At 43.4% G+C, this 24,719-nt stretch overlaps 1 protein-coding gene across 1 annotated transcript in view; it reads right to left on the bottom strand.

The window, feature by feature from the left end:
• Positions 1-179: 179 nt before the first annotated feature.
• eva1aa (eva-1 homolog A, regulator of programmed cell death a) overlaps positions 180-24,719 on the bottom strand; it is a 72,107-nt gene continuing 47,567 nt past the window's right edge. The window contains exons 6-8 of the mRNA XM_085771348.1: positions 6,798-6,932; positions 3,719-3,928; positions 180-2,273 (exon numbers count right to left, since the gene is read on the bottom strand). Of these exons, the coding sequence (XP_085627474.1) occupies positions 1,894-2,273; positions 3,719-3,928; positions 6,798-6,932 (725 nt within the window). The 3' untranslated portion in view covers positions 180-1,893. The remainder of the gene's footprint in view (positions 2,274-3,718; positions 3,929-6,797; positions 6,933-24,719) is intronic.

Here is a 24,719-nt window from a genome sequence, read left to right as displayed (position 1 = left end):
TAAAATAATGTTAATATAATAATGATGTGATAATGTAATATAATTGCAGTTGTTTTCCCTGAATGTCACAATACGCTGCAAGCATCAAGCATAGTTGGGTGATCACACAGTCTGCCCATTATACAGTGACATTTAAAATACAAAGCCTACAGAAAGGACTGTAAAGAAGAGTGGACAGGTTATTTCTGAAAACAGTTTATTCCAAGCACAGGAGTCATATTTTGGTCTCAATTTACCAGCTATTGGCACATTTGAATCCCACCAATCAAATTTAAACAAAAGAACTGTCATTATAAAAACTATATAGCGTGTCAGTCTTTATGTGGATGACCCTAATATGTCCTGTGTGCTCTCAATTAAAACTCTCAGTCTGGAAAATAACAAGCTTTTTATGAAAACTAAAATTGTTTCTATGCTTGAATCCAGGGCAGCACAAACAGAGCTAGATTGACAATAGCTTATATTGCAATGTGATTAAAAAGAGCCAATTTTGTTCAGGTGAATACATTTTGCAGTGCTTGTTCCTTCTTCAGATGGCCATGAGCAGTGATTACCACAAGCATCTGTTTAGCACTGGTGTCTTTGAAAATAGGGCAGACCTGAAATTCACAATTTTCTATGAGCGAGGACCAGAAAAAAAAAAGGTTCCTGACAAATTCACTTGTACAAAATTGGCACAATCTTATTACGTACATTTAAATCTGGTGAGATAGCAAGTGCAACTTTAAACAGAGACATTCAGGTTTTACACATGCCCCACTTCAGCAAAGCAACAGTAAAAGGTAAAATGAAACACAAATATAATGAGATAAATTTGATATTTCCAATTCATAAATCATTTGACCAGTTATTCAGTGATACGCCAGCTGCACTCCTGAAAACAGTGTCTTAATAGCTAGAAAAGGCACTGCACTGTGAATTAAACATATTGTATCAAAAATAAGGTTAAATCACAGAAACCTCTTTGAGGCTCTTTATATGATATTTCTAATTCTTTTTCTTTAGATGCTGACATAGCTGTTTAAATGGGCTGATCCCCTTCTTAGGAAGCAAATACATCAACCAAACACAGAAACACTAGGATTGCATCCCTGAGGTGCCAGACAACCTTCGCCAAGTATAAAAATAGCTCATAATAAACCATACTTGAGAACACAATTACACAACATCAATAAACTATTAAATATTATAAAATATATTTCATATGGGTTGAGATGAATTCCCCCAAAAATATCTTTTGGTTTTTTTTATAAAGTTCAAAAGGCAGCATGGTTATTCACTGTGGAAAGATTGTCTTACATTGTCCAGTACACTGGGCTCTGCTTTTATGCTGCCCCTCCGGGAAGTCCACACTTGAATACTGGAGGGTACTGAGCATGAAGCTCCAAGTGTCACAGTCTCTTGCAGCTGCCCCGCCCGCGCTCTGTATGAAACAGACCCATGTGAGGCCTTGGTCCTTTAGTCACTATATAGTCTCTGCAGGCCAGTGTGTGTCTAAAGAAGCTAACCCATAAATTCTCCACTTCAAAAAAAAAAAAAAGGCCTGCTGAGGTCACGGTCAAGGCGGTGTAGCCTTTCACCCCTCTCTCTTCCAGCAGAAAGAAGCAGCTAAGTGGCGTGCTTACCATGCAGTCAGCTTATTCTCTCACTAAATGGGGTATAGCTTATGATACCCAGAGGAATATGCCAACCACCAGAGAGGGAAGCTCTTCTTCCCAAGCCTGTAATACCTCCTACTTTTTTGAATCAGTGGGAGTCCACAGTTGCAGTTGTGTGCTTGCTTATAAAGCTTCATCGGGGCCTCATGTCTTGCCCCTTTCCAACCCAAGTGCATCCTCAAATGTGTTTAAGTCAAGTAAGCTTTCTACAAAAAAAAAAGCCTCTTAGCAGTGCTCAGTAATACCGGTTGAGGCTCCGTGTCCCGGGGATGTCCGGTTGCCCGTTCATCCAGATCTCTCGGATGATCCTCTCCCTCTCCTCCAGCCTCTGCGCTCGCTCTAGCTCCTCCGCCGACGTGAACACGTTCATGTTAAGCGTGCGTTCGAATCGCCGGTGCCTCCGCGCCGACAGGTCCGAGGTGGTGTCCCAGTCCGAGTCCGAGTCGCTGGAGTCGGAGGACGAGTCGGCGGGACGCGCTCGTTTCTTGGCGGCGGGTCGCTGGCGGGGCTGGCAGTCGGTGCGACAGGAGATCTGGACCACCAGGGCGAAGAGTGTGAGGAAGAGGCCCAAACACACGCCGCAGACGAAGAAGAGCGCTGCCCTCTCTGGGTGGTCTGTGATTAAGGGGAGAAAATGAGAGAATGTGAGATATTGAGATGAGGGGAATTTTTTTTTCCACTTTCCTGTGTCCTGTTCATCCTGCTGCGTCAGAGAATATCTCACTTGATGGCTCACTCACTTTAATGAGGACTGGCTGCAGACTCACAGCTCATATGACTCACTCGCCTGGCTTTGTCTGGTTCGGTTATGATGTCTGACAAATTATGCCAACGCAGCTCTGTGTTCTGTTCTGTTCTGTACTTCTCCTTCTCCGGGTCTTCAGAACAGCATCTCTGCATGTTGTTACACAGTTCAAGCTGAAGGTGGACGAGACTGAGCTGCTTCTGCTTCCCTGATCAATTCACAAGCATCTCTAACGAGGCCTTTGCTTTGAAGCCACTGCTCTGTCCTGCAGGATTGTAGGCCCACTTCTTTTCTTTCTTGGTTGCAACCACAAGGCAACAAGGGCTGTGCAATATCTGTGTAACCTGGTCTATGAATTGTACCTACTCAGGAGCGAATGGAAAAATGTGTTATGTCATTTAAACGCACTGTTATGTCTGTCTTGTGTCTTTATGGAATGCAGCTGTTGGTGGCATTGGATTGTCCAAGACAAATTTCCCTCCGGGGACAATAAAGTTCATATTGATTGATTGATTTCACTCTACAACAAAACTCAGGTCAGAGGTCAGACCTCTTGAATGAATCTCAGCTGCTCCTGTTGCAAGTTTTCCTTGGCTGGTTCCATGCATAAACACAAATTACACCCATATATCTCAACAAGTATCTATCTATCTATCTATCTATCTATCTATCTATCTATCTATCTATCTATCTATCTATCTATCTATCTATCTATCTATCTATCTATCTATCTATCTATCCTCAATATAACGTGTGCAAATGAATGCAGATCATAAAATGTTCTGGCAGCTTCTATGTGTGTGAAATCTTTTGAAGAGGTTCAAAAAGAGGCATATTCTCTTCAGTATACAGTGTTCGGCATATATGTTTATTTGACTGTATGTAATATATATTACATTGTGTAAACTGTTTATCTGAGTGACCGAGTGGGAGGTAATAAAACAGGAAATAATCCAAACTACTCAAGCATCTGGAAGCAGGTGACTGGCAGTGTGTAGTGTGTGTGTGTAGTCTCTATCTTGCTCAACATCTGCATTCCTCTGGCCCACATTTACCTACCTCTCAGTCGCAAGGAAAAAGGAAACGGGGGGATTTTGGTAGCGCACCACACACACACACACACGAGCGTACCACACATGAAACCATACACTGAAACACCAACACCACTGAATTCACCAGCCAAGAAGCAGAAACTGCTCCTGAGTCTGAGCATTTAGATCCAGGATAGTGGAGCTGTTCTCCACAGGAGCTTTCATTATTTTCTAGGTTGTTAGTTTCTTGGTTGCCTGACACAAGATTAAATCGGTGTTCCTACCTGACACATAGGTGTAGGCCGCCAGTGCATTACTGATGAGGGCCATGTTGGTGCTCGAGGTGTTGATGATGGGATTCATGCCTATGGGCCGAGTTGGACTTGCTCCACCTCCTCCTCCTCCTCCTCCTCCTCCTCCTCCTCCTCCTCCTTCTCTTTCAGCTTCTGAAGACTTCTCCTCGTTGGGGTTTGTCTCCCTAATCTTCTTCTTATCTGCAAAAGACATCAGCACAGGAAAGTCGAGTGTAAGAGCACAAAGCAGGACAGTGGGTAGGATTCTTTCTTTAGTTTTATGTGTAGATGAATAGACATCGAGATCAGAATCTGCGGCCCCACAATGAGTGTGTGCACGTACAGTCATACTATGACGGCGCTGCTTTGGTCATTTACAGTAAAAAGGGGAGAATTTATTGTCTCCTAAGTATTGTGACTACAGCGATCAGACCGCTGACTCAACTCAACAGTGGTTTTCGATTTTAGGAGATACGCTTCCTTTAAAAAAAAGATGTATCACACATAATGAAACACACATGTTCGCAGAGGAGTTGTGTGATTCAGAGGACAACACAAGCAAGCACCCGCTTCTGTTCAATTCATTCTGACTCAGGTCATTAAGAAACACAGAGCCACATGGGAAAAGTTTGTACATTGGCAACATCTCAAAAAGCTTCTCTCCCCCAAAAAATCTCAGAAACAGATCTATTTATAGATGGGAACAACAACTTCCTCCTGTGGATTTCTATCACAGCACGGCTCCTTTCAGTGTTTACGTGCCGACTTGTGTTGTGTATGAAGGACTTGAGAAGTCGGGCCGAGAGATTAAAGAGGCACAGAGTGATTCAATTACTTCGATTTGTAAAGAATGCCCATTTTTTTGAGTGACAAAGTTGTTTGGTTGGGATTGTGAAACCGCTGAGAAAAACAACCTTAATCTAAGAGACAAAAAAAAGAGAGTATGAGCTGTGTGAACAACATCGTCCTACTTCCACATTTGATTATTTTTGTCAGCGCAGGTAACCGAGCTCTGGTGAACTGTCGCACACGCCAGAAACCTCTAATTGCAGAGTGTGTCAAGGTGTGTCAGCCTCTTTTTATCTGATAAATGCAGTTTAAGGTGGAATTGCTCACTGAGGAGGTAAATGTTTCCACCTGGACCCACTGCTGCGGTGCAGACATCCACCAACACTCAACCACAATCCCTCTCCTTAACACACTTCACAATAGCCACAGGTTATCAACAGAAAACACTCACAGTGCTAGAAAATACAGTAGAAAATACTTCTTTTACACCTGGGTAAGATCCTTTTTAACCCTAGAACACTAACGTTAAAAATAGTAACATCATCACTAACGCCGGGTATTTTTTACCCAATATAATATACAAATAAAAAAAACAATTCTCATCAAAGTATATTAAAATACAACAATACATGGCAAATTGAAGTACACTTCCTTTATTTTCCACTATACAATGTTTCGCAAAATGAAAAAAAGATATCATGGAGGCCCTATAAAAAAATGTCCAAAATTTGTGATTTTTTTTTTTTTTTTTTTTTTAACAAAAACTTCCTTTAAAAAAAAACTATTGGACTTGTCCTTCAGACCACCCATTTGTGGGACATTTGAGCCTTATTTTGTGGAGTAAAAAGAAAAAAAAATTTTTTCAGCATCACCAGAAATGGTCGCCAGATTTAGAATACATTAACACTAACGTCGGGTGAAATCCACCCTAACATGTGCCTGCTGAAAAAACTAGGGATGGGAGCAGGGTAACATGCCTACCTTCAATGACCTCAGTGAGCAGTATGATGCTACCCAGGGACCCATGAAACTCAGACAACAGCAACATAATGAAAATTATGAAACAATAATTTCAAAAAATGAAATGAAATGAAATGAAAATCACCCGACGTTAGTGTTCTAGGGTCATTAGACCTATATCACTTATTCCTTACTTGAAATGATAGTCATTTTTGGGACATTTAAGCAATAGTGAATTTGTGTTGAAATGCTTTATCAGGAAAAAAAGACTACTTTCCTCATTTGAAATAAAACACAGTATTTCATGTTTTCAGCAAAGTAACACTGACACACGAACTACACTGCACACACCCCAGTTGGCACACACACACCTTTTGGGGACGCCACATGGATCAGCCCATATGGGGCCCTTGAAGGCTTCCTGTGGGCAACTAAAACAACTTGGCAAATATAAAAAAAGAAAAAAAGTTTGGTATGAAATTGTTACACATTCATTTCCTACACTCAACTTGGGGCCCCAGCTGTACCCCGCATGTCACGGTGGTAATGGGGCCCACAGTGGCCCCACACGGGCCCTAAACGGACATGTTCGCTGGGACATCCCGTTCCGCCTTCATCTCCCTTCTCCGCATGTTTCATCCCATATCGCTACATCAGGAGATCCAAACAGGTTTTTCCGGATGATCTGGAGTTTTTTTGAAACCGGTGCAAGGAAGCGAAGTCATTCATGCATTGTTTTTTTTTTTGGGAGCTGTCAGCACTGCAGCACACATCTCCTGTCCACTCCCTCTCTTAACTCCTCATTCATTCGTTTATCCTCCTAATCAGTACAGTGCCGGTGGCTCAGCGGAGTAATTAGTGTGCTGGACGCAGGCCACCATCCCTCATGAATAAATCTTTGTTTAACTTTCCTTCCTTGCTGGAATCTCTTCCTTTTTTTTCACTCTTTCATTTCATTGTTCTCGCTCTGTCTTCTCCCTCTTTCTCTCTGTGGGAGTTTGACATTATAACAGACTGATTTAGACTGTGGTCACATGTAAGTGCAATCATTGGTTCTTGGAAAGCAGTATATTTTTAAGACCTATGATCATAAATGGTCCAAACCAATGGCTCTGCTTGGGTACATATGGAAGCAGTTGAACTTGTGTGACATTAAATATACATACATTTATGCCCTGACTTGGAACCTGACCCTCCTGTTCCTCTTGAAGCCTGGGAGGCCTCGTTACTGTTTATTGTTAACTGCTCTCCGCGGGAAGTCGCGGGAGTGTGTGTGTCTATGTGCGAGTGAATAAGCTAATGCGTTTGTCGTTTTGCTCACCTGGAACAGTGTCAGGGCTTTTGACTGAGCTCCCCTCTGGAGGGCCGTCTCCTACGATGTTGGGGTCATGGGCGCTGGGCGGCGGGGAGAACACCGGAGGTCTGGGGCCCTGCTCCTGGAGCAACTTCTTTGGGACTTCAAAGAGAAAAAAAATAGGGGAGGGGAGTTATGAAAAGAGGGAATGAAAGAAAAGATAAAGAACAATTAGACAGAGGTATATAACAGTCCTTTCAGTTACAGTTCTGCACAAGATATGCAGGTATTGAAAACAAAAATGGGCTGAGAGAAAACACATAAAGTGTAATGATCCTCTGAGGCTTTATCACTAGTACAGGAGCCCCTTTTTATTATAGGTCTTATTGCCATGCTCCTTCTGGCAGGGGGACTGCCAGAAGGAGCAGAAAGAGACTGAAATTAGCCTTTTGGCTATAATTGGGTGCATTTACATTTTATCTTTTTTTAAATGTTCATTAATGTACACTGTCCCTCTCGAACAAATACAGGAAAAACTAAACTAAACTTTCACATACGTAGTCATGTGATCCATTGTTAACATACACAACCTTAAAACAAATAACGTTTTAACCAAGTGACTGGCTGTTGCCTTTCTCATTGAGAATAACTCAAAATCATTTGGTTTGTTTTGACTCTTAATTTGTAGTTTGAATTATTTTCCACAGCTTCATGGCTTGACTCCAATATTATGGCTGATCGGTGTAGAGATATTGGTCGCAATTACTATAAAAACGTAAATATCCAAAAGATTCTTGGCAAAATTATACTTGTATATGTGAGCCAGGCTGTTTTGATGGATATTGATAGTGACAAAAATACTGACAAATGCCTTTTCATTTTTCTTCAGAGCCAAAGTCGACAGAATCAAATATGTTGGTCCGAAAACAAACAGCAATCATTCACTTTGAGAAGGTGGCACAAATGTCAATTAGTTGGGGACACGATACACATGACAGTGGCATTCAACATTTCAACATTTTTTACATAGCTCAGGCTCACAGCTGGGACCAGAGTCTGTGTTGTGGCTGATTAAGAGTCATGTTAAAGGCTAAAACGAAAGCAAAACATGCTTCAACGTGGGAGTATATTATGACACAAGAGGAAGGAGCGATGAATTAGACAGATGTGGTCAGCATCACGCCGGTGATTCACACACTCCCCCTGACCTTGCACTCTAATTCCCGAAAGTTAAGCAGCCCCCACCCCCCACCCCACCCCCAGCCTCACAGTGTCCTGTGAGTCAGGGAGTCTGCAATCTTTCCCCCAGTCGCAAACCCACAATGCAGTGGGCTATACATTCCTGCCCGCTCACATGTGGTTTTGGAGGCCGGGCCACGCTCCGGTCACTATGTTTGTCTGCCCCCCCCCCACCCGTTAGATGGGGTGGTGATTTATGACCCAGCAGATGACAGTCTGTCCAGCTGTCCGTCTGTCTGCCGTTCCAGCATTTTCACTGCTGTGCACAAACAAATAAGCCGTGGAAAAAAAAAAAAAATCTGCTGCCTGGTTTTCGCTGACATCAGTAGCACTAATAGCGAAATTGTGACATGTGATTTGAGGTAGAAGTGGACCATTTGTTTAAAGGCCGATGAAAACACACGCTGATCAAATTTCCAGAGACGGACCCTGGCAGTGGTCCAAGAGCCAATCAAAGTGCAGGAAGCAGCAGAGCAGACCTCACAAAGCTCCCCAGCCTCCACTGGATACTACTTATACCTTGGATGCATTACAAGATTTTTCCAGTTGTGAGCAATGATGAAAAGATTTATCAGGAGCATTTGATATCTGACATTTACAGGTTTACAACCTCAACCAAGCTCTTACTTCTCTGTCATTTGTGCCTTTATTAGACAGGAGGAGATGGTTCAGATTGACGAGTGATAAACAACAGAGTGTCGGTTCCTCTATAAAAATGGCAATGTTGCAGTTTCATGATGTGTGTGTACACAACACCAGAAACCAACACACAACACTGTGCTGTCGTGGTGGAGACATAACAAGCTGTCTTTTAAAAGCATGTACCTGAAGATGAAGAATTGATGGCTGCCACTTAGGACACACCTGCACCTGCACTTTGCATTGTTATACAAATGCAAACATGGAAGTCATACAGCATATCTCAACCTGTAGTGGTTGCAAGTTTTGCTGTGACACACACACACACACACACAAAGAGAAAAGAAATGCATAAATTGTGGTAGAGATGTGAAGAGACCTGAGCTTCAACAGTCTGGATAGATTTTCAGATTAGACTAATGTAAATGCAGTTGAAGTTTTACATCTGCACTCACACACTCTCACAAAACTTACATCAAACTCAATACCTATTTTTTAAGCCAATAAAAACTTCACAAAATCTGAAGATCTCAGCAAGAAGTTTCACTATGGAAACTTCCTGTTCGGGTTTGAGTATTATGAAAGATTACAGATTACAGAGGGACTGGTCCCAAAGTACAACGTGTTGTATTTCATTGTGACCTTGCCAACTTTGGATTGCATGAAAGAGATTTGAAAGCTTCACTAACGCAAGTCAGGTTTAGAGAACGACTGGAGCTGCAGTTCCAGTGTGGAGTGTGCAACTGAGACCGACTCACTTGTGAGAAAGAGCCAGCGACACACATGTAAGAGGAGAATTTCTGATGCTATCTTACTGCGGAGACAATCAACAAAGCTAAGTTCAAAGAGCTCTGGTTGCCACGAGCGACCAGAGCAGGAGGTGGATGCCTGACTAGGAGATGTAGTAAATGATTTCCCGGTCTTTATTTCGATCTGCTGGTTCACCTTCCTGCACTGAGGGAATCTATGGAAATACCTTTCTGTGATACATCATCTCATGTGGCAAACCGCACCAATCTGTCACCTAACTAAACCAAGAGCCTGGTTTTTTTTAATCCAGGTGTGGCTGGCACAAACTAAATAAACACAGCCCCCCATGTGGCTTCGGCCTGGCAGCCCCCACCACTGTCCTTCCTCATCAGTCTGACACAATAATCGTGGGTCTTAAAAAACTCCCCCGCTGCCATGCTGCCACCATCCCCACGCCACGCCCTGATTACAGCCTTCTGATTGGCTCTAATTGACTGCACATGTGGCCCAGGGGTCACAGCTGAGAGACGCCATGATGTGACACACAATCTCGCGCATTTTTGCACAGCTACAGGACATTTAATACAACTGAGATGCTTTACAGCACATTACCTGGTGTCACTATAGCACATAGGACCTCCATTCAAATATTTCACATATCTTATATTTTTCTATGTGCTTATTTTGTCCGCATCCGTCGGTACAGTGTCGTAAAAACGACTGCTACTTGTCTAAAAATAATTGTCAAAAAAGCGAAAGCCTCTCGAAAGCAAAAAAAAAAAACTGCCACAAACCACACTTAGCGAGCCAAGCAGTAAAAACTGAACCAGAGAGAGAGGAGTGCGAGGGAGAGAAACCGAGCACATAAATCACACTCTGCAGTCTGCATTATAATGACACGGTCACATAAACACAAGGCAAATGAGTCCTCGCAAAATTCTTAATATAACTCCACTAACGTGGGACCTGTGCCAAGCGCTGTACCTCTCGGTGTAGCCCCCGCATCGCCATGGGGCGCGAAGATATGAGGCGGGAAAAAGAGTGCCCATAACAATGGCCTGTGTTTACACTGGCAGAGCCCGGCTTTGTTTTCACTGGGCTCTGCAGGACCAGAGTGTGTGTGCATGCCTGTGTGTGTGTGTCTGTATTTGTGGGCCATGTGCTGACCCATGCAGAACGCAGTTGTGACAAATCCCCGTAAGCCAGAGGGGATATAATGAAATATTAAACCACGCTAAATCTAAAATGAGATCAGACCGAGGCCAATAATTTGAACATACTTCAGCCTTTATGAGTGCACACAGGGGGCTGCAAAAGACTAAATATTTAGGGTATTGTTTTAGGGCACTTTTTAAAGCCTGGTCTGCTTTGTCTCTCTGAGGTTTTGGCCATTAAACAGACAGCTTAATCCACAGTATGACTACTCTGAGATGTGGTGACCCCTCGTCTAAATTATACACTACTCAGGGTGCAATTTGAACCATTTGAGATGTGCAACGTATTCATTGAACTGCGAAAGACAAGACAGGGAGAATGTGTGAGATTAGGTGCAAAAAAATGTGCACAAAGGACACAGGAGATGCAGTTCATTTGCAGCTGTGTGGAAAAAAATATGGAGAGTTTTACTCTAAATCAGATATCCACCGCTTGGAAAAATAGCATGAATCTTGAAATAGTTACACAGCGGATAACACAGGTGCTTATATGATAAAATGTGTAACACTTTGGGCAGTCATTTCCTGACAGGGATATATAGCATCTGAAAAAAAGGTGCATTGAAACAATGTGCTGCAAAAAAAAAAAAAAGTCCACACGTCTGGTTCCAATCAGCACACAGTGCCTACTTTATCTACAACATTAAAGTGCTGTCTAAAGCCCAGCATTCACTCCGCAAACACACACACACGCACGAACGCGCACACACACAAATACAAAGGTACTGCCTCAATGTTTATGGACACACTTCCACTCAAAAATGCTTTTTTTATTCCCTTTAAGCTCTTTCTCCTGCTTCCCACACACAGACAGGCTTGCAGACATCTGCGCGCTCACATTCACAAGCCCGTCCACCCTCCCACACACACACACACACGCACACACAACCATTTTTCACTTAGCTAATGGCATTCCTGCAGAACAACATGCAAGGTGAATAGGGCAGGAGCCGAAGGTGTTGAAATTGCATTCCTCCTCTCCTCTCCTCTCCTCTCCTCTCCTCTCCTCTCCTCTCCTCTCCTATCCTCCTTCTCAACCTTCTTCTTCTCTTCAGCCCCCACCATAACACTATATCATATGCAGCTGACAGCAGCTGATTGGGCTTGAGTGTCTATGTGTGTGCAATATACAGACTAGACAGAGTTTTGTTTAGATTTTTTAGATGGGCACAGTGTGGGGACATGTGTGTGTATGTGTGAGTAGTTGCTGCAGCATTAGTGTCATGTTTATCTTCCTGCTGATTAATGCTCTCCCTCTACCTCACACTGAGAAAATTAATGGTTGCACACGTCTACATATGAAAGCTATACATACGTGTGTTTGTGACTCTGTGTGTGTCAGAGGACGTGATTAACACGCTCATTCTTGTCTTGTGTACACAAAGCAGAGCAGGTTTAGGTCTGGTAATGTGAACTCTGTCAGGGGACCGGTGGTCTGAGCTGAGGGCTTTTCCTGGTTCTGCTCCATTTTTTTATCGTCAGTTTGGGGCAATCCAACCTACTCCAGTTCTTTATTAGGTTTAGCCGTGTGAGACAATGTGTGTGTGCGTTTAAGAGTTACAATACACTCTGGGGCTGTGGTAAAGGAGCCTTAAAGCAGCACATTGGTGGTTTCGTGAGTTTTCGCCAATTAACTTTGACCTGTCTCTAATTTACACGACTGTTGACGATTTCCCACAGCATGCTACGTGTTTCAAGTTTAATTCCCACCTTCAAGGCAACCGCTGATTTACATTCAGTCCTCTAAACAGAGCAGAAGACAGACTCGGGAGTTTTGGTTTGGTGTAATTGTGGAACCATAAAAAATGCGGCGTCTCGACTCTCGGCTGCAGCGTCTTCAAGCGTTTGGTACGAGCAGCAGATACAGAACGTCACTGGGCGACGCCGTCACAGACAAACTGAGGAGATCAGACATAAGAAAACTGCGCAGTCAGCGAGTTGCCTCTCCTAACACACAAACAATGAATTTGAGCTGGGAACGTTACCAGTTGGCGACGCGCTCCCCTCCTGAACAACTGCCATCAAAGTGTCTTTTCCGCAAAGGCTTTTTAATCCACTCCCCCCCAAAAAAAACTCTTCTGGAGCTAATCTGGTGGAAAACTGGCCATGCCGGGACTTCCACTGCTTGTAAGTGTGTAAATAAGAAGCAGGCACAGCTCGAGTGAGAACCTCTACAGAAAAGCCATGACAACCCAGCCTCCAAATCCAGGAGATCCAGGAAAAATTCAGCTTTGTGTCTTTTTGGCTCAGATGCTCGAACGGTTAATCAAATCAGCGGTCTCGGTTTATCCAGATTGTGCAGGGCAGACAAGCCTGTAGAAGTTGGCAGGAGGCTCTCTGTGCTGACGAGGGGCTGTATTTTTAAACTCAATACAGGTACTACGCTGCACGACGTCCGCGCAAATGAAGACGTAGTTTGACGGGGGACACGGACCCTGGTGAGGTCGGTGAAGGGGCTGGGAGAGAAATTCCAGGATGGAGAGAGTGGAACGGCTCAACCCCCTCAAACCCCCTGACTCAAAACAGCAGAGCATACAATTTCTTTTTCTTTTTTTCTTCTTCTTCCATTTACTTTAATGGATAACACACATCCCTGCGCTGTGAGACACACACATACACATACACATACACATACACATACACATACACAGATGCCACAGCGTGGGCTCTGAACGTGATCACTCTCACTTCGCCGCAGCCATCAGTTACCCCCCAAACCCCATCCCATTCCACACACCCCAACCCCCCCCAAAAAATCCCAGCTGTTTTGGCTATTTAAACCCCTCACTCGTACGCCGCACATGTGTGTTGGTGTCATTAATGCAGGCGCAGAGACAGAAATAGACGCTCTGTTGACAGTGTGGGGTCATAACAATCAATGGGAAAATCGCTCCGTTGTGCAGCCCCCACTCGGACCCCCCACACACACATACGCAAGGATTAATGTCTTCAATACATACATATGATAATCCACAACCTTGAAAGAGGAGGCTCTGAGAGTGAGAACCACATTATGTCCAAAATCTATTGGCATTTTCATTGTGACTGTAAGTTTGCATTTAATTTGATTGGGTGTGGTTTTGTTCGGCACTATTCTCAAATGTAAACTCATGTAATCTGGGCCCAACAGATCAGAGAGAACTGTCACATTTTATTTAATGAATATAAACACATAAAAAAGAAAAAGCAATCTGGTTTACAGCTTTAAATTAACTGTGAACCCTTCTGAGCTGTGTTAGCACTAAAAGGACCTTGTGTATTGTAAACTACCGCTGCTCTGCTTTGTCTCTCTGAGGTTCTGGCCATTAAATAGACAGCTTAATCCACAGTATGACTACTCTGTGATGCACACTCTTTATGTGGTGACCCCTCGTCTAAATTATACACTACTCAGGCTGCAATTTGAACCAGGTCTGGTTTCGGGATGTGCAACATATTCATAAACTGCAAAAGACAAGACAGGGGAGAGTGTGAGATAAATTGTAAAATTATGTGCACAATGGAAAATTTTGACAGGAGAAGGAGTTCATTTGCAGCGGCGTGAAAAAATATGGAGAGTTTAACTCCAAATCAGATATCCACCGCTTGGAAATAAGCATGAACAGTGAAAAACACAGGTGCTTGCTTGTATGATAAAATATGCAATACTTTAGGCAGTCATTTCCTGACAGGAGGAACCTGTGTGTTATTTTGTGAAGATCAGTAAAGCGATAACACTAAAACATTCCTTACTGTAGAGTAATTGCTTACGGTCTAGTTTGACCTCTGACCCTGCCGCCTAACGAAGCGCTGCCCACTAAAAGCTCTCGTTGTTTGTGTTTCCACGTCTTCGTGGGCCGCATGTGGGAGAAGCGGGTTTCTCTGTGGACGTCAGCGCGGCCTCATCATTATCTGATGCTGGGTGCGCTGGGTCAACAAGGATGTGACCAACGCTGAATCATCAAGCCGCGCCGCCCGCCTAAACTCACTCCTTCATATCAGAGTCATGAGGTAATGGGACGCAGGGGGTTTTGATTGGGTCGGAGAGCTGCTGAGGTCGTCAAGTGACACTATCTTGTGAAAACAGTCCAAGAACCGAGATTGTCATTCGTCGCTGACATGGAACAGTGAGAGAGAGAGAGAAAGGGGGATAGCGGCAGGACTTGTCTAGACAATCACGACAGAAAATAAAAGGCAGCGACAACATTCAACAAGGAGATTCCAGCGCATGTCAAGGCCGATCTAAACAATGGCGCTATCTTTAGCTGAAGGCAGCAACTGGTCGGACACGGCAGTTAATAAAAATCAACACATGGCAACATTGAAGTCTGCTGGGGCCCGAGGAATGACGGGTGGTTTGGTGAAAGATGAACTGTGATCAGCTGAATTTAACCTCGTTGTTTTCTTAACAGTGCCTCTCGATGCACAAAATGGGTCTGTATTTAACTTTGTTTGTTATGGCCCGACAGTTACAGTCACAGGGGTTGAGATGAACGTTGGTCGCTCATGTTCTTTCATCCTCTCTCTTGTCTCTTAGATGGTTTCATCAAAAAGGCTTTTGATCCGACTTTCAGGCAGCAGTGACAGATCAGTGATGAAGCCCTGATGTTATAATAATTCATTCCAACCTCTGGTACTGTGATCAAATCATAGTTTCCTGTCATTAAGACTCATGATAGATGTGTAGTATCCAACAGAGGCAGCATCCTGAAGCATCCACAGACGCTGAAATTTATTTTGAGGGCCAAACTTTCTGTAATCTGTCACATGGATTTGGAGACATTACAGTATATAATGTTCTGGAGCTTGTTTCAGAATAAAAGCACTCCTATGCTTAAAATCATTATTTAAAATCCTTATTGTTTGGGAATATATGTATGTGAAAACAGAGGAAACTATGAGATGATAGTACATTACTAACCTGGATGGTAGCCACTTTCATTCCTAAAAAGAATGTGAGATTGTGGCTCTGATGATAGATAGTAAGATAAAAATGAAAAAATATAAAATTATGGTGTCCAAAGCAGCTGGGTCACATGAACATGACACAGGAGGAGATATAATATATAATAGGTGGGCTTACATGGAGCCTAATATTCTTTCTCTCCATCCTACGACAGAGAGCTCTCCGAGGTTCATCGGGGTCAGCACCTAACCTGCTGAATGGGTCTCTTTCATGCCACAAACTATATTAAAGACGGTAATTGAGGAGCGGGGACAAAGATAGAATGGTTGTGGCATTACAGCATACTTCACTGGTGCATTTAATATGTCCCTGTAGCTCTGCGCTTTACCCAGGTGAATGTCAGAATTGAACCTCATGCTAACTAATGAAATATTTATCTAAGTCAATAAAAGGATCTGTGTGACCTCACACACAGCTCATACTGTAGAGTGGGCCCACTGAGTTCTAGCTAAATTGGAAAATCCAGAAAATCCAACAAATTGGTAAATACATAAAACAAAAACAAGATGCTGCTATAGAATATGAAGTCCAAGGCACATGCAGCGTGTAAAGCTCCTTCTATAACACGCTGGCTTTTCAGTAAACACCAGAAACGACTGGATTAGATTACAAGCCGTCATCCCAAATAACTAGGGATATAACTATAACAAAAGACAGAAGACACCAGAGCAGAGTGTGTTTCAGCATCTGTGTGTCATTACGTGCTCTATGATTTGATCGCACTTGGTCGCTCCTTCTTTATCATTTTGGTAAAAAAACACTCCCACCTGCCTCATATAGCGCTCGTCTGTCATAGGTGGCTCTGCGCCCTGTCATTGTCAGGTAATTAGACAAGCCCTACAGTAAGTGAGAGTGAATCACACACAGTAGTGTTCAGACTTTAAGTGATAGCTCTGTATCTGTGCCACAGACAACAGAACCGGTGATGATTCGAGCATCTCCATCTCCACGCTGAAGGGGAGTCAGAGTGTATAAGAGAGGGAGGCATGTTTTGCTCCATGTGTTGACAGAGTGCTGGGCTGTATTAGCGGTCAGACCTGGACAGAGATAATGACTGCGAGGTCAGCACGAGTCTGTCATCGGTCTTATCGCCACAAGTATACACATAGCGCACACACACACATACACATGAACATTATCATCCACTTCTTGTTTAGTCTAGCACTATGAGCCTTTCTGTTGATAAATATAAGCATGTTTCTCAGATCAAAGATGGACGGAGCCTCCAAGACGTCACCCGTTGGGTTTTTGGAGAGCGGTTTTGAAGCCGAGAGCAGGATGTTCGGATTTCACCATTGTGCCAGTGCTTATGACTCCACCAAACTCCTGGCTAGTTCAAAAAAGCCAAGTTTAAGCCAGGACCTCAGTGCACGGCGGCTTGTGGCGAGCATACGCTCACCCACTTGTCACTTAATTATACAGAACTTTAAGCCGGAGTTATATAATAGTTTCCCCATACAGTCGTCAAGGAGATGGAAAGTAGCTGTGGAGACGGAAACCTTTTTTGTATCAGGCTGGTATTTGTAAAGTTCACCATGGGAATTCAAGGATTCACTCACTATTAGAGCCAGACTCTTGCAGCCATTCAAATTTGTGCAGTTTATTCATGCTTCCATATTGGCTTCATTTCTTTCAGCTTTGGAGGTTGCTGCTTGATTTTGATGGAGCAGTTCTGGACGCATTTTGGGATATAGCCTACCAAAAATAAAGTGCTGCAGTTTGACACCCAGCCCGACAGTGGACTGGACCTGTCATATCTGAACAGACTTTTGACAATACTCTACTACGGGCTATTATTAGATCCAACTCTGAAAATAGATTTTAGTAGGCGGGTGCTATCACAGACTGCACCGAGCAGCTGTTTGTGATCAAGAGAGAAGAGGAAGGAGGACAGATGAGAGACGAAAAGAACCTCTTTAAACATTTCCTTTCATTTCTCTCCTTGCAGTTCTGGTTTCACTGAATACATATATTGTTCTTTACTTGGTTTCATGTACGCACACGTTACAAACTTACAATTATCTCCACACAAATAGCAGCAGGCTCACAAAGTCCACAGCTGTCCTATGTGGACTCACGGCTTCAGCATTTCCATCCTCGCTGCAGAGGCCTCCTGAGAACAACTGCTTATCTGTTTGTCTTTCTGTCTGTGTTTCCTGTTACATCCAATCTGTGTCTTGTCTTTTTCCTTCTTCTTTCTTTTTCTTCCTTGACCCCTGTCAACTCAGCCAGAGTCTTAAAACAGCTTGAGCCGCAGCAGACGCAGATGCAAGTCCTCGGGGTTAAGAGTGGAGAGAGAAAGAGCACGAGAGACTCAACAGAGAGAGGAGTGATAGACGCAGGGGCTGCCAGAGACACTTTTACAACAGTCTTTAAAATAAACACCTGCTGCAGCGGCCCAAGTGCCTGGGGGACATCAGAGATCCTGCAGTCTGTAACGTTACGGCTGCGAATTGATAATGAAACTGAGCTAACACAGTTACAACGGTGCAAACTATCTCTTACGTCCCCAAGTCACAATTAGATATCCTGCACAAGCGCGAGGAGACACACAACTCCGAACGTGCACCAGCGATGCAGCAGAGGGAGGACGGCCGTAAAACACAGTTTGCCCACTTCTCAGATGCTGAAGTAGCAGCACCCCTGAGCATTTACGCACAGTTTACGCCTGTTGGTGCCTTCAAAACTCTTGCAGTGTCTTTTGAAAATTCAAGGATAGCTCAGGTTTTCTCTCTGCTCCACTGGACCAATAAATCCATAGTCTTGACTCAGGGAGAAGTGCGTTTTCAAATTTATAGTTCACTCGACGCGTTTTCTCCTTGGCTATCCAAAAATTCACATGAACCGAAAAGCATCGCTGAAAACTCCCACAAGAACTTTCACCACTCTCTTTGGTCTCACAGGAAGAAGGTCCTACAGTATCTGTCCAGACTTCAGGAAGCAAACTCAGAGCTTCATTTGTCCTCTATCAAGCTGCTGGCCTGACCACATCCGAGCATGAATAGGAAGAGTCCAATTCAACAGGACAATGAGCAACAGAAGCACAAACATTTGCTGCTCCATAATGTGACAGATCAAATAATAAGTTATTAACAACTACCACAGTCCGTCATTGGACTGGTATGTTTCTATTATAGATAGATATGTTTCAATCTGATACAGTTATCATCCCAGTAGCTCTAGTTATTATGCTTAGTTGAAACACCTCCGGACACATAGGTATAAGGTTTGGTTGTGTCCCATTGTCGCCCATAATGGGGAAAGAAGTCATAAAGAGTTCACATTGCATTTACATTTATACTTAGTCATTTGACAGACGCTTTAATCCAAAGTGACTTACAAGTGAGGGACAACACTAAAGCTGACAGTGCTGTAGGAGACCTTATTGAATAGAGCACTGCATCCATTAAATAAGTACGAGGAGATTGTGTAAAGAAGTGTATAACAAGCATTAAGGGTTATTTCACTTCACAGTTTCTCTACAGGAACCAAACCTTTGTCACAGCTGAGCTCTCAGTCCTGAGCCCGGGCTGCAGTATTTTCTTTCCAGCTGTGCTATAAATCTTTCCGGTATATCAAACAGCCGTAGAAAACCTCCGACAGAAGGCCAACTGTGGCTTATAGAGTTAGAAAATGCAATTTGATCTGCAATGGTTGAGTCTTTTTTCACATTGCATTGCTGCAGGGGGGTTTTGGTGCAGATTTGACACAAGACAGACTCACACAAGCACACACTGACACATGGGTCAGCACTTGACACTTAAAATCACACACACACACACATTACACAGAACACCTTTCTAGCACATATATTCGAGCCTGAGACAGAAGAGGACAGGAATGGGAATGGATGGGAGGGATGTAAAGAGAAAGGGGAAGGGAGAAAATGATGGTGCTCCCTCGAGGGCGATGAAGACAGATAAACATTCACCAAACAATCCAAGATATTTGTATGTCCACAAATTGTCCATATGGTACCAGTAAAACTGGTATTCACAGGTTACAGGCAGGTGCTTGCAGATGGATTTTGTTTCCTCTGGTCAGACCTATGCTAGCAGTTTTGCCTTGTTTCCAGTCTTTATGCTACGCTAAGCTAAACTAGAATCACCGAACTGCTGCAAACTTTACTCATGTCAATTTGTTCCTTTGAGTTTATTTGACTCAACACGTTGCTTTACTTGCACAATGACTTCACTGCAGTGTTTCCTGCATTTTTACAGTTCTACACACTGTGATATGGCTGCAGCAGGGTGAAGGATGTGCAAAAGATAAGTGGTGCTGCGAGGTAGGGGGTAGGGGACCACCCATGAGTTCATCATCACTGACCTTGATAGGGCAACTGTCATATTAGCACTGGCAGAGAGTTTATTAAGCAAATGAAACCTCGTGATTGAAAAACATATAACATGTGGTCGTCTGTATCACTTCTAAAGGGGCTCTGTGGGCCCTTAAAAATTCTTGAAAAAGTCTTTGTACTTTTATCATGCAAGAAATCACAAGCTGTTATTGCAACCTTTGTTCTGACATGCCTACTGTTGCTCTATATGTGGCTTTTTTTCTTTTTTTTTGCAGAATTGTTGACTGTTTCTTCCATAACCAGCAGCTTTTCTATGCCAGCAGAGCTGTGTTGGTCATTGGCTTTGACAAGAAGGGCTAAGCAAACTCTCCCTAAATGCATGTTATTTACAGAACAAAATGCTAACTTACTCTGAAAAAGCTGGACAATCAACTGGAAATCAGCTATTTTCCCTCCCTGCATGTCGGACTTACTTCACCCTGTGTTTCCAAGTGGCCTTCTCTGAACTACAGTCAATCTGGCACTGGTGGCAGCGAGTGTTTGCTTCCATCAGCAGGCTACCAAAATCATGGATTGCATAAAAGTAGCATCCCAAAATTTCGTCTCGGTTTGGCCAAGGCTATAACCAGACCTACGGAGGCCTGGATCCACTGTGGCCTCGCTAAGCAAACACAACTTGGAGGTCTGGCTTCGCTTTAGCTGACGGACGTCATTATGCACGTCGATTAAAAACAAACACACTGGCAGAGAGACATGTCCAGCTTTTCAGTGTGGGCCTACGGGTGGAAAATCCCCAGCAGTGAGCGGGTTAGGCAGGGGAAAGGAGAGCGAAGAAGTGTGGGAGGCGGAGTTCAGTGGCTACTTTTGGGTGATTGACAGGCCGGTCAAGATTTTTCTCATTTCTTTTTGGCCTTTTTATTTGTTGTATGCTGTCAAAAGACGTTGAGTCACCACTTAAAACTGCTCCTGGATAGACAGGAAAGCCAAATGTTCAACAGAGTTTTGCTTTTCTTTTTTTAATTATCATAAAAAAAAGAAAGTGAAAGAGGAGAGAGGGGCTTACCCAGGCACATTCAGCCAGCTCTATACTGTTATTAGTGGAGAGAGGCCAACATCAAAACAGAGACTACCCCCCTTGAGCCTACATACGAATTAATGGTGGCCAAACTGACAAAATGGCCACTATTACCCTGCTTTTTATCAGCTCAACAACTTCATATATGTTTTTCCTCCTATGTGCATTGCATACACAGCTATTCAGTATTTTATTCTATACGTAAGCAGCATTATCTCATTTTTATACCAAGTGTAAAAAACAATAGAGCTGCATATCTGCATGACTTAAGTGAGGCTGACAGAAAAAATAATGCATGACCACATCACATCGGCCACTAAGCACATTCAGTATGAATCGATGATACACAAGTCAGTGGTTCCCACACACTGTGGCTGAAGCATGTCTTCCAAAGCACACTTGTATCACATGAGATCACATGGGCCAATTTGTACCAACATAAATGACTTGGTGTATTAGTATAGCAGCTAGTCATAGACCCTAAAAGACTCCACACACATACACAAATACACATGCACGCACCCACACACACACCTCAGGAGTAGCAGACTCAATCGGGCACTGGTGTCATGTTGCAGACAGGAAACAGATGGCCTGCTGGGAAAAGAAGGAGAAAAAAGGCATGCCAAAGAAGGCCAGAGAGAACGCTTCCCTCCTTCATTTTTTGCTCCTTCCTTCCTTCCCTCCATCCCTCCCTCCTTCCACCATCCCTTCATCCACAGTTGGAAGAGAGGGGAAGAGCGCGGCTGTGGCCGTGTTTGGAGGGTAGATCAGTGGGCTCTGGCTCGAGATCAGAGTGATGGAGTTCTCTTTTTAAATAACAGCCCAGCAAGGCTCTACTGTACTGGGCTATGCTGGGACACGGAGCCTGCAGGCTGTTTAACACAGACCGGAGGACACATCCCAATAGGGGAGAATATATTTTAAGCCTTCGGGGAATCATATTTCTATCAACTGCTATGTTTAACATTAACACAACAAATGTAAGTGGCAAATTTAGACTATATGTGAGACAGTATATTTGACTGGGGTCATTATTAACAAATAATTGGATAAGATGGCAGCCCACATGTCAATGCCTACTCCCCATAAGACAAGCCAATAAACTAGAAATAACCTTTAATAATCCTTTATAAAACTTCTTTTTATACTCCCCCCTATAAAAAAAAACAGATAGTGATCCCTGAGACACATTGAACAGATGACCTGTGAAATTTACTTCCTCCAGAGAACGACCTCCTGACCTTTGCCTGGTACACAAGGACTGACCCATCAGCTGCTGATGCCTAGATAACCTTTGACCCTGAAGACAGCAATCAGAGATCAATATTGTCTTGAGCAAGGCCGCCCTCCACAGAGGACGCATTGATAAGTAGACTGCCCCTGACTGTTTGAGGTCGTGATCCATCACGTGCCTACATGAGCTCTGTGTCCTGGGTTTTCCAAATCTCCAAACTCAGATCTTTATCGCAGCCGAGCGCTCAAGCCTGGGACAATGTCAGGTGATCAGACTTTCCTGTAAGGGACTCTCAAACATACCATAATGTGGAAGCAGGTCACCAGACTGATGTTAAAATCCTCCGCTGGGTGTTCAGTGCAATGCAACTTAAGGAAACACGTGCAAGACAAAGATTTGCTACAACTTTAGATAATCAATCATCAGTCATCAATTTGGCAACGCATGAGCTGCAAACACTCACAACACAATGGAAGTGTTTCTGAGGACACACAAAAAAGTTTCATTCAATGCTTCTTGACTTGAGACGTTCTGAAGATGGCCACCTGTTAGTGCTGAGTTTGTTTGGTTTATTTCAACGTCAATATCACATATTGTCGCAAATACGTACCGTTAGCCTAACCTTAGGCCTAGTCCGTCCCTTTTATGTGTCCCCTGAAATGCTTCTGTTGTGAGTTTTTGCAGCATGCATTTACAGCCGTTGTGAGTTTTTGCAGTCCATGTGTCCATGTGTTGTCAAACTGATGAAGACATTCTCTGAATTTGTCGCATGTGTTTTCTTGAGCTGCAGTGCATTGAGCTCTCAGGGCCACCGTAGTTTGACCATATGATGCAACTAAAAGCAAAGTTAAGGATTTCAATATAAGACAGTCTTATCATATCAGCCCAATAACAACATGCACTAATGCAATATAAACATCTGAACTTTCCCATAAAGGCTGTGCATTTTATTAGATCAAATGTTAAAAGAGAAATGAGTTGAAGTTCAGACTGAACACATGGAATGTTGAAAAACCCTTGCAGACATATGTCAAATATTATTACTCACTTGTATGTGACCAAGGCTTTCATCTACACCACGTGTACTTCAAAGTTTACTTCCAGCCAATGTCTTGTTTCAGTAGAACACCTTGAAACTCTGTCTCTACTTCAGCATCAGCAGCTATTAGTTGCATATAAATACTAGTTATTGGCAACAGAATGAGATTCAGAGCTCACAGCTTTACATCGGAGCAGATGTTCTCCCTCCAACCGGCAGACGTCTGAAAACCTGCTTAGCATCTGCAGCTTCTCATTTAATGCTTCATTCAAAAACCCCGGGCTGTAAAATCTACAGACATCATTAAGCATGTCTGCTAATTCCTAAAACCTGAAATAAAGCAGCGATAAAAAAAAAATTACAGAGGCAACACGATGCGAAACACATGTTTTACTGTATATTGAGGAGCGTGGCGACTTCAGATAGAAACCTCCTCCCTGTGTCTCTGAGTCGTCATTAAATTTGCACCCTGTAATCCCATTGCAAAACATCTCAACCTTTATTGGAAGTCTCGGGGGATTGTTGAGGAGTGTTTGGGCTTTTTGAAAATCTCCAGGCTTCTAATAAGGATCCAACCGAGCCAAAACATAAAAACCTTGCTGAGCTAAAAAACGAGTCCGTCTGTCTTTGTCCGTTTTTTTTTTTCGCGTCTCTTTCTCAATTCACTTTGGTCGTAAAAAGCACGTCGTTGGCGTGCTTTCCAAAGCATTCCAACCACAGGTCATACAATCAAACAATATTTTGATGCTTAACTTCTTAAAAATGTACGTTATAAACGTCCCTTTCTCTTTAAGTCAACAGTTTGGCAGCCTTTTCTGCCCGTGCAGCACATGTTTCTGGGCTCACAGCGATCCTCGCTCCTCAGAACAAATTGAGTTTAATGGGGGTGAGGCAGGGTGAGCTGGTGGGGGAGGAGGAGGAGGAGAGGGGAAGCCAAAGAGAGGGCTGTAAAAACACAGCACATGCTACTCCACGCTATAGTCCCCTTGAAGAGGACAGCAGCATTACTACTTTTACCCCACGACACTATACTTCTTACCCCAAAACCAACAGTAACATGGGGCTGGCATGGCTTGGACAGAAACACACACTGAGACAGGCAGAAATACATCTGAGCGTCTCCTTTAATGACGGATCTAAATGTTATTTTGTGGTGTCACTGCTTATTCTACGCAACCATGTTTGGATTTATGTGTAGAAAAAAAGGAGGAAAGAATATTCCACTATGATTCTGGACTGACTTTTGCTTCCTAGTATGAATGAAGATGTCAAACTGGCGAGTTACTGGCAGATACCAGTTGACCCGGTTGACAGGGAAGTAAGCAAACATACACACCTTTGGCTAAAACGCTGAGGTGAAGTCACACAGCTGGTATGCACCTCAACACTGGTCTTGTTCTGCTCGCGTCCATGGTGAAACGCTCTCGTCCGACTAACCTGACTGGGTTCGTCTGAGGCCAGTTCATCCAGGAAAACACACATGTCCACTTGTGCTCTCTATCTGACAAGAGGTG

The sequence above is a fragment of the Trachurus japonicus genome, chromosome 24 (genome assembly GCF_045865225.1).
Source record: "Trachurus japonicus isolate A0001 chromosome 24, Traja_1.0".
Taxonomy (NCBI): Eukaryota; Metazoa; Chordata; class Actinopteri; order Carangiformes; family Carangidae; genus Trachurus; species Trachurus japonicus.
This window is presented reverse-complemented; position numbering and strand designations above follow the sequence as displayed.